At 41.6% G+C, this 13420-nt stretch overlaps 3 protein-coding genes across 4 annotated transcripts in view; 1 reads left to right on the top strand and 2 right to left on the bottom strand.

Moving 5' to 3' along the window:
* Nucleotides 1-10141, bottom strand: part of camkk1b (calcium/calmodulin-dependent protein kinase kinase 1, alpha b) — a 26112-nt gene extending 15971 nt beyond the window's left edge. The window contains exons 1-14 of the mRNA XM_037119775.1: nucleotides 10056-10141; nucleotides 3724-3932; nucleotides 2349-2666; nucleotides 2212-2259; nucleotides 2066-2119; nucleotides 1907-1958; nucleotides 1684-1811; nucleotides 1501-1537; nucleotides 1388-1409; nucleotides 1183-1271; nucleotides 811-1010; nucleotides 627-680; nucleotides 465-538; nucleotides 24-111 (exon numbers count right to left, since the gene is read on the bottom strand). Coding sequence (XP_036975670.1) covers nucleotides 24-111; nucleotides 465-538; nucleotides 627-680; nucleotides 811-1010; nucleotides 1183-1271; nucleotides 1388-1409; nucleotides 1501-1537; nucleotides 1684-1811; nucleotides 1907-1958; nucleotides 2066-2119; nucleotides 2212-2259; nucleotides 2349-2666; nucleotides 3724-3882 — 1323 coding nt within the window. The 5' untranslated portion in view covers nucleotides 3883-3932; nucleotides 10056-10141. The remainder of the gene's footprint in view (nucleotides 1-23; nucleotides 112-464; nucleotides 539-626; nucleotides 681-810; nucleotides 1011-1182; nucleotides 1272-1387; nucleotides 1410-1500; nucleotides 1538-1683; nucleotides 1812-1906; nucleotides 1959-2065; nucleotides 2120-2211; nucleotides 2260-2348; nucleotides 2667-3723; nucleotides 3933-10055) is intronic.
* On the top strand, nucleotides 3918-7103 carry LOC119031374. Its single transcript, XM_037119808.1, has 5 exons — nucleotides 3918-4006; nucleotides 5025-5108; nucleotides 5275-5446; nucleotides 5524-5597; nucleotides 5981-7103. Exons 1-5 carry the CDS (start codon nucleotides 3938-3940, stop codon nucleotides 6395-6397), a joined length of 816 nt encoding a protein of 271 aa, XP_036975703.1. The 5' UTR covers nucleotides 3918-3937; the 3' UTR covers nucleotides 6398-7103.
* On the bottom strand, nucleotides 8894-13348 carry LOC119031361 (mitochondrial uncoupling protein 2-like). Of its 2 annotated transcripts, XM_037119788.1 has the most exons (6): nucleotides 12016-13348; nucleotides 10844-11051; nucleotides 10056-10259; nucleotides 9534-9635; nucleotides 9230-9410; nucleotides 8894-9133 (listed from the first exon to the last, which is right to left on the bottom strand). In XM_037119788.1, the coding sequence occupies exons 1-6, from the start codon at nucleotides 12139-12141 to the stop codon at nucleotides 9037-9039; spliced, it is 918 nt and encodes a 305-aa protein (XP_036975683.1). In that variant the 5' UTR covers nucleotides 12142-13348; the 3' UTR covers nucleotides 8894-9036. The 2 variants fall into 2 exon arrangements, with proteins under 2 accessions (XP_036975683.1, XP_036975691.1); XM_037119796.1 differs by lacking the exon at nucleotides 9534-9635.
* Nucleotides 13349-13420: the final 72 nt, after the last annotated feature.

Raw genomic sequence — 13420 nt, 5'->3', positions numbered from 1 at the left:
GGCGATTTTTCTCTCCCTCCCACCTTAATTTCAGGGATGGTGATTCTTGTTTCGGGGTTTTTATCCAGCATCTTCACAATGAGCTCCTTCAGTTCATTAGTTATCACAGGCCTGTGAAGTAGAAGTACAATAAGTCACATGAATTTGTTTTCACATATTTCCTCCTGGAACAAGAGGTTCAACATTTTCATAGAGCTGTTTACTTTTCACTTTCCTACACAGATTTCCATCAGGAACAGTGGCTGTAACAACACTGAGGAGAACAACTCCCATGATCCCACACTGCTTCATGATGTCATCAAACTACATCTTTTGACTGAGGGACCCGCAGTGACAGAAAAGCTCCACTGTGCATTTCAGAGTCTACGATTTGAACCAATATCATAACATTTAGTTGTATCGATATGAATCCTCTTCAATCACACAACATTATTAGTTATTCTGCTCTGTAGAAGTTTGCTCACGTGTCTGGAAACTCCACAGGATCCTTCTTGATCTTGTTGTGCAGAGAGACGATGTACTCGTCATAAAAAGGGCACTGGAACAGGAGAGAAAAAAATGAAAGTGGTTTAAATGGTGGTTCTTTTTTTTATTTTTTACGTTCATTTTGCTGTGAACCTGCTTACCTTCCCGATGACGAAACAGTACAGCGTGACTCCCATCGCCCACACGTCTAACGCCTGGTAAACAAACACAGTGGTCATCAGGGCTCTCAGTGGGCGTTTGGACATCAGTTCTTCATTTCTCACAATCAAACAGGAATCCAAAGCATTCGGTGGTTCATCTCGGTCTGTTTCAGTTTTGTCTCACCTTTCCGCTGAAGCAGTTCTCGTGCTCGGTCATCATCTCTGGAGCCATGAAGGCCGGCGTCCCCGCCGTGCTCGACAGGAGGGCGTCCGTCCCCTCGAACTCGTTGCTCACTCCGAAGTCTGCGATTTTGATGTGACCATCGTCCCCCAGCAACAGGTTGGAGGGTTTGATGTCCCTGTGGATGATCTTGTGATAGTGCACTGGGCGAGACAGAGAGGTCAGCATGTTGAATGAGTCCAAACTTTTCAACTCAGCTTTAGATTTAAATGAAACAACTTATGTGAAAAAGTCAGTGTGTGTACAATGAGTTTTAAAAAGCAAAGGTCAAGAGTTGAATCTCTGTTAGACATCTACAGTTAAATCCATACTTACAGTACTCCATTCCCAGGACGACGTCTCTGAAGTAAAAGCGAGCCTGCTCCTCTGTGAAAGGCTCGTCTGTAGGCACCTCCATCACCGGGCTGACGGGTGCGAGAGGTGGAGGAAGGCAGGAAAGAGTTGATTATGTAGATTTAAATTCAAAGGCAGGCCCGAACTATCACGGATGTGTATGTGAAATAAAATGTAAATAACGTACCCTTTTGTCACCAGTTCGAAGGCTTGAGGACAAATAATCAGAATTTAATGACTCACCCACTTTATATTGACACATATATGTAATTACCGCAGGAGAGATGAACGAGTCCATACCCATGTGAAGTCCGTCTTCTTGTGGATCATCAAGCACCTGCAAGACAAATACCATTAATATACTATGTCTTCATTTCAAGCTACACAAGAAACGTGCAATCCCAAAGAGCTTTCAAGAGACCCTCAAACTGCACTGTGATCAGTTTTATGTGCAGCGAGTGAGGACTGGGTCATGTGACTGACCTCCACTAGTTTCACAACATTGTGATGGTCCAGCTTCTTCAGGATGGCGATCTCCTTGTACACCTTCTCCAGAGGCAATGTGGCTTTAGGGAACAGATCCTGCTGTGACCCTTGAACAGGCGGACGGCCTGAAATGGCACGCAAACACAAAAACGTATGACCACCGATGCCACAGGAACAATAAAAACTCATTTAGGCATTTGAACATCATTCATCAACTCACGGAAAAATCCACACTGCTTCATCAGCCTCTTCTTCGAGACGACTTTCATCGCCTGAGTGAAGACATGAACACAACGATGGTCATGACAAATACATCTTCAGATTGTAGTTAGTTTGAACCGCTCGACCGTGAAAACAGCATTTATAAGCTTCAACTTACATAGTACTGTTCAGAGTCTTCATTGTAAGCTAGTTTCACCACTCCGTACGAACCCTGCAGTGTAGAGATAACACAGATTAACAGATTTACAACCCACTGTCGACACTTGTGCTGCTCATATGTAGGATCCTGCACTCATTGATCACCTTTCCGATCTCTTTATTTAATCTGTACTGGTTGAGCTGGACACAATCCTGCAGAAGACAAAGAGATTTCAATCACTGATGGATCTCATGTTGAATCAAGTGGAACAATTGAACTTCTGTGTCTCTGGTCTCCTCACATCAGCGTCTGTGATGGACACACGTTTGGTCTCGATGGTGGGCTGTCGGGCTATGCGGCTCCGATTCTCCTGCAGGGACATCTTCCGGTCCGACAGTCGGGTTCTGTTAGAGCTGGTGGCCCTCGGGGGGCCGGGCCTGTGGCCATTAGGAGGTGTTATTCGGTTGGCGGCCACGTTCATGGCTGCCACCAGGTCGGCCAGCTCGCCGTTGTGCTCCGAGTCCAGCTCCGGCCTGCAGGCGGTGTCGACGCTCATGGTGTTGGCTGGTTCTGGTTCACCCTTCAGACTGGTAGACGCACCACAGGAGGCATCACTGCACTGGAAGGCAGAAATGTGGAGATATGAAATCACACACAATGATTTGTGTTTACAAAAACACACACTGCAACTTCAGTGAATGTATCTACACTTAGTTTTCAGAACACTCCTGGCCTACAACTGTATACTAAGATACATAATAGTCTAAATCCTTTTATTTGAAATCACCTGTTTGGATGTAATACACTTTTCTAAAACATTATGAAGTTTACAAAAGAACAGACGGACTTAAACTGCTTTGTTGCACAGATTTCTTGCAGGGAAAAAAAAAGAAAACCACACATGAATTGTTAATTGTATTTTCTTGCATGCTTCCTCCAGGTTAGTATCTAAACGTTTCATATGTAAACTGCCAGCTTTATCTTTGTGCATCATCCATATGTACAAATCTGTTGTTATGTTTCTGAACAAGATTCTGCATAACTCTCCATAAAAAGGGCAGCAGAAAACAAAATGGAACTCATCCTCCAAACATCATGATCCTGTGATGAGTAGGTATGAGACCAGGTTGCCTTTTTAACCTTTCTTTTAACCTAATTAGCAGTATCACATATTGTACTTTGATTATGAGCTTTAATATCTTTGTCTCTCAGCACCCAAACTGCACTTTAAAACCTGAAAACAGCCCGAAGTCTGCTCTCTTGTTTTCCTTCAAGCCTCAGATTCGAGTCATATGTAACATTAGAGATGGAAACACAAGAAACAACAGCAGCAGGTAAGAGTCGACGCCCGCCGAGTACGACTTGCTGTTGCCTAAAATACAACACAGGGAACTTTAAAGCTTCTTATGTAACAGAGCAGAGAGCTTTACAGGGTGACTTCATTCACAATACCTGCACAAAACACAACACTATTGTGAGGACATATGATTAAAGACAAATCTGTGCCTTTGCAACATGTAAAGCTTTAAAAACACATTGATTAATAGTGATAATCAACAGCTTCTCCTATGCAGTTAAAGCCTCATACTCCTCATAATCTGGATCTCCTTAAACATACATATCTAATGAAATAAAATAAAATGTAAAATCAAACATAAGGTAAATGATTTACTCACACGGTGGAGGTGTCCTGTGTTGAGGGCCGTTGTGGTTAATCTGCATGCTGTCCTCTCAGGAGGAGAAAGTCCTCTGTGTCTCAGAGCAGGACTTTCACTGCAGGATGAGCAGCGACGCGACTCTGCGGCGCACGTCTTAAGGATTAACCAAGGCCACATATAGCTGAGTTATTCTGAGGGCGGCCGGGCGGGATCACCTGAAGAGAGACCTGTGATGACATCAGGAGAAACCCCAGAGTCACCCCACAGTGACAGGATGTCAACAACACACATCAGTGAGCCTGTGAGGAGAGATCAACACAAACAGTCCACACGGCTGGTGATGAAATAACAGACAGAGATATTCTCTTTTTACATGAAATGACTGTATTGTATCTCACGTGTGTTTCAACATGAACAACAATAATATTTCACATTGAGTAAAACATCGCTAGATTACAGTGTTACGTCATGTCATTAACAGGCAGAATCCAAACACTGATCTTTATAAATGAAAGCTGTGAGAAGTTTCCAACAGCAGCAGAGTAACAGTAATGTTATTTATTTATTTTTTTTAAATGTGATGAGAATAAAAATGTTTTGATCACATTAAAGCAAAGAGCAAGACTGGATCCAGAATGAGTAAGACTGTGATTCTAAAAAACTTTATTTGTATAATACATTTCAAAACAAAGCCACAAAATGCTTAACATTGTTGAATCAGGATTAAAACTTATCTTATCTAAATCAAACAATATGAAATAAACCAGAAAACAACAGAAAAGTTAAAGTGAGTAAAATACCAGACAACACTAAAAGATTAAAAACAGTAACAATGTTTAAAAAATGGATAAAACATGTTGGAAACAAAAAAAGCAGATTTTTTTTTTAAGATTAAAAACATTCTTATTAATTCATTTTAGATTTAAAATACTCAGCTGTGATTTATGGAAAAATGAATATCTCTGAGTTTGTGTTGTTACCTCATTAATATTACAAATGTTCAAATTTTGAATTTCCTCACTAAAACTACGTAGTGCCCCTTTCATGTGAATGAATTCATCAGTACTGCAGACATCTTAAATCTTCATGAAGGCGTCATATCTCTGAAACCCACTGAGAATATGAAACCTAACACCTAATAATCATGTTACACCAGCAGCTATAATTTTCTTGCTGGAAGCTTCAGTTGTACGTTTTCCGTCGGCCCCTGAACGCGGCATGAGCAGCTCACGTTGCGCCCCAGCAGGACTCCTCAGGTAGCCCACTACACCTGTGATGAAGCAAAGTGCAGAAGTGTCATCATGTCTCTGTCGCTGCAGTTTGGAGCTCTGAGGACCAGAGAGCTGCGAGAGCTGCTGGAGGACGAAGACAAGATCAGTGTGATCATCAGGCGCAGTGAGAAGGTGAGTCCTCTCACTCACATCAGCATCATTATATGACTTCTTCTTCTTCTTCTTCTTCTTCTTCTTCTTCTTCTTCTTCTTCTTCTTCTTCTTCTTCTTCTTCTTCTTCCCTTGAGCAAACAAATCTCTCTGTGGATTTTCTTGAACCACACGTGCTCCCCTCCAGGTTCAGCGGCTGCAGAGGGCTGCAGAGAAGATGCTGCTCTCAAACCAAAAACTGGCAAAAGTCAGTCTCTCTCAAAAACCTCAGTTCAGAGATGCCAAGCTGCTGCTCGCGATGAGGTACAAGGAACTGGACAAACTGAGGAGCATCATCCAGGCCAAGCAGGAGCAGCTGGGTGAGTGTTGAAACACAATTCTTTTGATTCATCTGGCTGCATTAACTCCATCAGCGTGTGTTCATTTTGCTCTGCAGCAGAGCAACACAGTGTGCATGGTGCTCAGTGGCGTCTCCTGAGGAGGATCAACCACGCAGAGGAAGAGTGTGAGGTAAGAATTCACCTTCCTTTTACAGTCTCCCAGTTACAAAGTATCTATCTGGTAGATTGAGGTAAACAATAAAACATTATTGTGTTTCTCAGCATTGGTAGTGAGTATGTAAATAACAAAAAAAAAACTCCACTATTTCACATTAATTCAACAAAGAAACATCTACAGTAGTTGTGACATTACCTGGCCTGCAGGACAGGAACAGGAAAGACAGATAAATAATACATATCTTCCTTGTTTTTCACACTTCACACAAAGCCAGTATACGGAAAGCACAGAGGTTCAGGCTGTTGTAAAGGAAAAACAGATGTCAAATCTGGTGCAACATGAAATCCATTGTGTGTGTTTTTTTATAAAAAATAATGTGGTGTTTCTCCTTTTAGCTGCTGTTTCAGAGGCTTTCAGAGAGGAAAATGCCACTGGCAGATTTCCTGGATTCATTTCTCAGCTCGAGGAAACTCCAACACGTCCGACTGGTCCTGGTGAAGAAACTCCAGGAAATGATGGAGCATGACTCAACACAAAGTCTCAGTGAGATTCACGCCGATGTCCAGAACTCCTGCCTCCCAGTCTGCAGTGTGACCACAGCTGTCTTCTTACCCGCCTGCTGCCTCCCTCCTCTCCTCCTGCCCTTGGTAACTCATGTAAACAGTGTCGGACAGTGTCTGCAGAGTTTATCATTTTACAATGAGTCTCTGCGTGCAGGAGTGCAGGGACGAGGCCACAAATGGCCAACAAGACCCGTCCGGCTTCAGCCGCTGAAGGTGCAGCAGAGGAGGCATCAGCAAGCACCACAGTGACGTCCAGACGGTCTCAGATACTTGTTTTGTATTTTCATTAAGTAGCACAGCATCAAGTATTGAAAACTGAAATCCTCAACATACTAAAAGTCAACACCCGGCCCAGTCTGTTCACCGGACCGCAGAGCAGCTCAGGCTGTGAGACTCCTCAACACGCCAACATGTGACTTCATTTATTAGTTTGTACTATAACTAGAATTTTGCTTTATAATCTTGTGTTGTTTAATGAAAGATGACGTTTGATCCATGATTTTATTTGGGCAATTATTTATGGTGAGACAACACTATTACATTTGGTTTTTCATAATGTTGGGGTAGAAATAATTATTATTAGTCTCAATTTTAGGTGTTATAATGGCAGAAGTATCAAAAATATGTATGTGTACACAATGGATGGATATAAAAAGTATAGATGCAGTAATAGATTATTTATTTCATTGTGGTATATTCTTTTTTTTTTGAGAATTGGACAATGTCCTGCTCCTAACTTATGAGAAAACCTTGTTTGGAAATAAATTCATGTGCTTTTGACTTTTTTTTTTCACTCTTTGAGAGGAAAATCTAAATTAAGTACCTTTTTCATTGCTGACAAATGTAAAGATAATAGTCAGGAAATGTGTCTCTATAATTCAGGAATCCCTAAGTGCCACAAGAACTCAGCAAAGCCTTGAAAAGTAGGATCAAATGATTCATGTTCATGGGAAAGGTTCTGGAGAAACTCCATTTAGCACAATTAAGGAATACAAACATATCAGAGCAGCAGCACTGAACACAACTCTGAAAGTGAGATAATAAACTTAATGAATGTTGGAAAAAAAACAACCTTTTTTTTTTAAAAAAAAACATCCAATGGCACATAAAGGAAACACAAGTATCTTACTGACTGGTAGGAAACACAGTTTTTGTTTCCTTGAGTCAGAAAAATAGTGAACAGCTGGTTCAGTGAACTTGAACTGCTCACTGACATTCGATATCTCTGTTCGTCCGTGTGCAGAGACTCCTGCCAAGGTCAGCGAACGACCACGAACAAAACTTTATTTACTTTAACCTCATCGTTACCTCTGTTCCCCCTAATATTTCACTCGTAGAAAGCCTTAAGTTTTCTTGGAAAACTTGTCACTTGCTCAATATCGTTGTGTTTTGTGTTTCTCCGTTAACTTGCCTCAGCGCTCCTGAGGGTTAGCCAGAGTGCCATATGGCCCGGTACAGCTTGCCATACTAACTCAACCATGGAGACATCTCACTGGCACTACAGGAGATGATTAGCAAGGTGGAGCACGTTCAAAGGCTTCTGTTACACCACAGACTTCAGTTACATCTTTGTCAGCAGCCTCTTTTGTCCCACAACACTCAAATTGGGCAATTTTCTTGTCTGTCAGCCGGTCGTTTTGTGCTTTTCACCTCTTTCACCTCCGTGTCTCTGCATTGTTTGACGGAGGAGCCGCTTATTTTTTGCAGGGAGATATGAGGAAGACAAATAACAATCACGTGTGCTGTGTCGGGATCCTGGTCATATTATTAAAACCGTGGCAACACATTTTACAACCTCATTCGTCATGTAAACACAGCTGTGATAAAAACCCTGAGTCATGAGTGAGAAGCAGTTTCATTGGCTGTCAGACTCGTGTCTTCAGGGGTGTTTAATCCCCCCTGAATGGCTGCATGTAGAGGGGATTATACAGTGGAGTATCTGTAACAGCATCCGGTAGTAGAACAGGTATGGAGTGACGCTTGGAGGGTTCATCCTGTGCAAATGTGGGTCAGTGCTGGTTGACCTCTCTAAAAAAAAAAAAAAAAAAAGACAAGCTACGGTAACACAATAGCTATTTTTGGTTTATTCCATTCATATTCTAGATAATCCCTCTGTCTGATGCAGTTACCACATATTAGACAGACTTCCAACAGCTATATAATATGTAACGTGCACAGATTGCATACAGTATTAGATACCTTACAAGAATATCATAACTGACTTGCTCCTAAAAACTTGAAACAAGTCGACTGACGGGAAATCACCCAAAAATAAACAAAAATCACCATTTACCTTTTTATGTGATGGTAAATTGAATGTTTACAAAAGACTAAGTGATGAAGTTAAAGTAACCATCCAGCTGCAAACCTAAATAAAAATCCTATTCAAGGTTTCTATTTTTTCACGACCATAAAAACAGAAATGATTCACCGGAGGGAAAAAAAACCCAGAATAAATACAAAATCAACAAGACGACCAAACGTTGTTGTATCAATTTGTACATATTTATGAAAATTATACGAAATTCACAGGAAAACTCTGAGGCACTTCTAATTTTTAACTATTAAGATGCCTTCATCGTCACAGTGTGTTCATGTCAGGCCTTAAAAAAAAGCATCAAGCCGTGACCATGCCGAGACAATTAACGTTACTTAATAGTTTAAAAGAGATGATATGTCAAAAACATTCCAATAATGTGCATAAATCAGCAGAATCTGCAGTTTCTCTTTTGAGTACGTCCTCTTAAATAAAGCAGCATGTGTAGTTTGCTCCCTGAGGAGGAGCAGGTCCGGACATGCAGCCGTCGCAACAACACCGTCTCTCTGAAACACGTGCTTCTTTATGCAGACAGTCTCGTCTTCTGCTGCTAAACCAGCTGTCAGACAGATCAGAGCTGAAATCTGACCACAGCTCTTTTTATCTGCTCGAAGCTCACAAACATCACAATGTTCCAGGAGCCCAGACGAAGAAACGCCGGCATGAATCTATAAGAAATAAAGAGAATCTGATGAATCAAGATTTCTTCTACTTATTCTGTCATTGATTCTCACGTGTCTGCATTAAATAAGTACACTACATACCCTTTGTAGAAAGCGGTGGTCCCCTCATTAAGCAGCATGGTAATTGCACAGTTCATAGCACCGCTGTATTGCCCTGGCACTGAATTCATATAGCGTGTTTTAACCACATCCACTGGAGATGCCACGATGGTAGTGCAGAAACCTGCTGCAAAGGCTGCGGTGAAGTGACACGGCATGTTGTCTGTTCCAAACAAAATGTTTGTTTTAGTTATTCAGAGCCACATTGAAGATCACCGTGAAAAAACAGGGACAATGAAGAGGTTATGTGAATGCAGAGGGCTCAACCTGAAGCGTTTGCACTCGCCTGTCATCAGGTCGTTCTTCAGGATGAGCTCCTTGATGATGTCATATGTCACCAGCTCGGAGCAGTTTACAATGGCATTGCGAGTTATGTTTGGCAGACAGCCTGAAAAGATAGTTCAACGCTGTGAACGATATAACTTCACCTGACGAGCTTCGACTTTGTGACATCACACTGTGCCACCATGTCATATATTTTGCAATAATTTACGCCTGGCATCTATTTTGGCATGTAAGTCTTGATTTGGCTCTGCTGAACTGTTGTTATTTGTAGTTCTGGGTCAGGTGTGTGTGAGCTGACCAATCAGAGGAGACTGGGTATTGAGGAGGGGGAGGGGCTTTAAAGAGACAGCAGCTAAAACAGAGTTTTTCAGTCAGAGGGGGGATAAAGAGCTGCAGCACTGGACAGAATGAGAAAACTGATGTGTCATTTTACACTCAAGCTTGTAGACCTGCTGTAGTAGTATCCCAAACCTGACTGCAACAGAAATAATTACAAAAGACATTGATTTATTTCCCTGTTTACCTTTCCAGAGCCCTTTAATGCCCTCGTCCCTTGCGATGGTCCTATAGGCATCCATCGTGCCGCTGTACCTCTTCACCGAGCCGCTCTCAGGCAGGCGCACCTGAGCCTGGAACCTGACTTTTACCACATCAGTGGGCTGAGCGAAAGTCACCGCCATGGCCCCCGTGGTGCAGCCCGCCAGCAGCCGAGTCCCGAGACCTGCACCTGCGGTACATACAACGCACATAAGACGCTTGTTTTCCTCTGATGCCACCTGACTGAACAGGGTGCAGTCTGGTGACACTGATTCAACACTGAAATTAAGAAGGCATAAAATTGTCTAAAAGCGCCATTTCAAGCTTTTGCATTATTAACAACAACAATCCTGGGGTGAAAGGTGAAAGTCTGCAGCAGGACACAACCTGCGCAGCTAAAAGCAAAACAATCTGCTTGTCATCTCTCAAACTGGTCAGGTCTTGCTTCTGGCATGACCATGTATCTGCTGCTGAGAGAGGAATCTGCCCTGCACTCTATATCCTGCAGCTGGTTGTCTTTAAAACCAGTTCAGATAATGGAGCTCTTTGTGTTTTGAGCACATATATCAGGTTTCAAAATAAAAGTTTAGCAGCTCTATGACTGCTGTCCGTGTCTGACATTGTATAAAATATAAGACACTTAAACACAATATGTATTTAATTACTTGAGAAAATAATCAGCAGATTAATTCATGTTCAAAGTAACTGTTACTCGCAGCCCTCGTAATGATCTGATATTTTGTCAGATTCAGATCAGAAAGAACTGTCACATACTCTCCGACCCTCTGCTGTAGAACTGCTTCATGGTGTCATACAGGCCGATGCGGACGGAGGCGAAGCCCATCTGTCTGTGCAGTCCTGCCACCAGGCCGCTGTACAGACTCCTCGGGCCCTCCGTCTTCACCATAGTGAGGATGGTGCCAAACACACCTCTGTACCTGTTCTTCTGGACCTCCAGTGAGGGTCTGCATTCACCTTGAATCTAAAGTGACACAAAAGCACCAGAAATATTGAGTTCATTCATTCATGCAGGTGAATGTCTTGAAGGTCTGCTGGGTGTGTCTGATGACACTGATGTGATCATTATCAGTTTACTTTTCATCGCTTTGTGTTACATCACTAGTTTGACAAGTACTGACGCCACTAGTGTGTCTACATGTCCCTGCTGTTGCCACATGGCAGCCTGCTGAAAAACAAGCTGTGCTGTTTACACCATTTAAGACACAGAGGACATGTTTTGTTCCTGAGAGGACACTTGTTTCTAAAATTAAACATAAATTGCACATAGTGAGTTTTTTTAAGGCCTCTCCTGGGGTGAAAAATTCCTATTCTTAGACTGTTTGACTTGTAAGAATAAAACAAATACATCTTTATGCACATTTTTAAATGTGACATAAAGTGGTACATCTATTTTACTTTACGTCTGTATTTATTTACCATTACCATGACATCACCAATTTATTTACTTCCCCATTTACCATTTATTCAAGTAAGTAAGTAAATAATCAGATACATTAATGTGTGTGTGTGTGTTTGTGTCTGTGTAATTTAATCATTAAAATGGAAAAATTAAATGAGCAAGTATGTGAATAAATACAAAAATGGAAATATAAATGTATGACATATGATAACAATGACCTTTATTATGATTTAGGCGCATTAATGTCATATTAATGAATTAATTGAGACAGTTATTGATATTGTATTTTGTCAGTGTCAATCCTCCATACTTTTAGGCCAAACTATTTAATTGAATTTACTTCTGCCCCAGAATTATATCCTGTTTCTGTCTGAAGCAAAACTGAAAAATATGAAAAAACACTAAAAAATAACACAGATGTTCTAGGGAGCTCATTAGAGAGGAAATCATGCGATGATTTGTTCAAGGGTTTAATGACTTTAGTGTGTCTTCACTGCTGACTTTATGTGCAGGAGATGACTCTCACCTGCAGTCTGACTTTGGCGGTGTCCAGAGGGAAAGTGACCAGATCGGCCACACAGCCGGCTGCTCCGGCTGAAAAGATCTTGACACCAGCTGTTGGGGCCACATCTGCAGTTGTTAAACCAACCATGATCAATGTTTAGGATCAACAAAGTCTGAGGAACAAAAGCGCCGATCAATCAGAAAAAACACAAAGCAGCTCCTGTTCGTGTTCTGATTTAACAGATCCTAAAAATTACAAACTATCAGTCACATGTCCCTTCATGGCAGATCCGGCCAACGTCAGGTTTCAGGTATTACAAAAGTTTGTGTTTTGAAAGCAAAGTCCTTTTGTTCTTCCATAAGTCAGAAAAAAGCTCCCAACTATCATGCCACTTTAAAATGAAAAAACAAGAACAAAGATCACAACAGCAAACGCCTTCAGTATGAGCGACTGCAGCTGCAGGGTTCACTGACAGAGTCCTGCCTCTTCTGCTCAGTTGTTTACTCTTATATAGGAAGGCACAGCTGCACCGCCTCGCCCGAGAACCAGACCCACCACATACCAGGAAGTCATTGTTGCTCAAGATACACCTGCTTTAAACATACAACAAGCACCAGTTATAATGTTATGTTGTTGTGTATTAAGCCATGCATTAAAAAAAAACACCAATTTAATTAATAACTGCCCTGATTGTGGGCAGTTCAAGGGCTTGTCAGTGTTGGTAAACTGGTCTGGCTTTGTGCGGACTGGACTCATTGCTGCCCCTTGTGGCTGTTTTGAGTTTTCTTCCTTCGGGCCTCAGAGGGAGATAATGAGCTCATCAGAGGTGAGAATTAAGCTCTATAAAAAGGTATTTCCAATTAGAAGTTTAGCATTTTTTTTGACAAAGACACAGTTCTGTCCTCTCCTTTAAAGAGCAGTGCAGGCCTTAGTTTAAAGTAAATGTTGATGCAAGATGTTGTACAGCAAGAGAAACTCGATACAAAGATGAATCGTCTGTGTTTACTTTAAATTCTATGCACTAAGCTGTGTGTGTGTGTGTGTGTGTGTGTGTACTTTTTGTACCCATTCAAAGGGAACATCAAGTTTCAGTTTACTTGTCATGATGAGTATTACTTGAGCACATCTGAGAAGTGATGCAGTGCTTTGGCCCTGATGCAGAAACATTTTCTCTGTTAGTTCTGTTCTGTTGGTCACCACACTGAGGTCAAAGTATAGTACTTCAGTAAATTGTTGTTTGCAACATTCCCTCACTGATTGTTGTCGACTTTGAGACTAAATTCTAAGTTTTCCTATAAATGTTTATTGGTTATAGGTCTCCTGGATTACTACCAATGACATAACATGTAGACCTCAGATGAAAGTTCATCTACTGTTTTGCCTTCCAGGCATAAGTGTACAGCCAATAAAACACGTTCTAACACCA

This window comes from Acanthopagrus latus, chromosome 2 (genome assembly GCF_904848185.1).
Source record: "Acanthopagrus latus isolate v.2019 chromosome 2, fAcaLat1.1, whole genome shotgun sequence".
Lineage (NCBI taxonomy): Eukaryota > Metazoa > Chordata > Actinopteri > Spariformes > Sparidae > Acanthopagrus > Acanthopagrus latus.
Note: the sequence above shows the minus strand (reverse complement) of the source record. Positions and strands in the feature narration are given on the sequence as shown.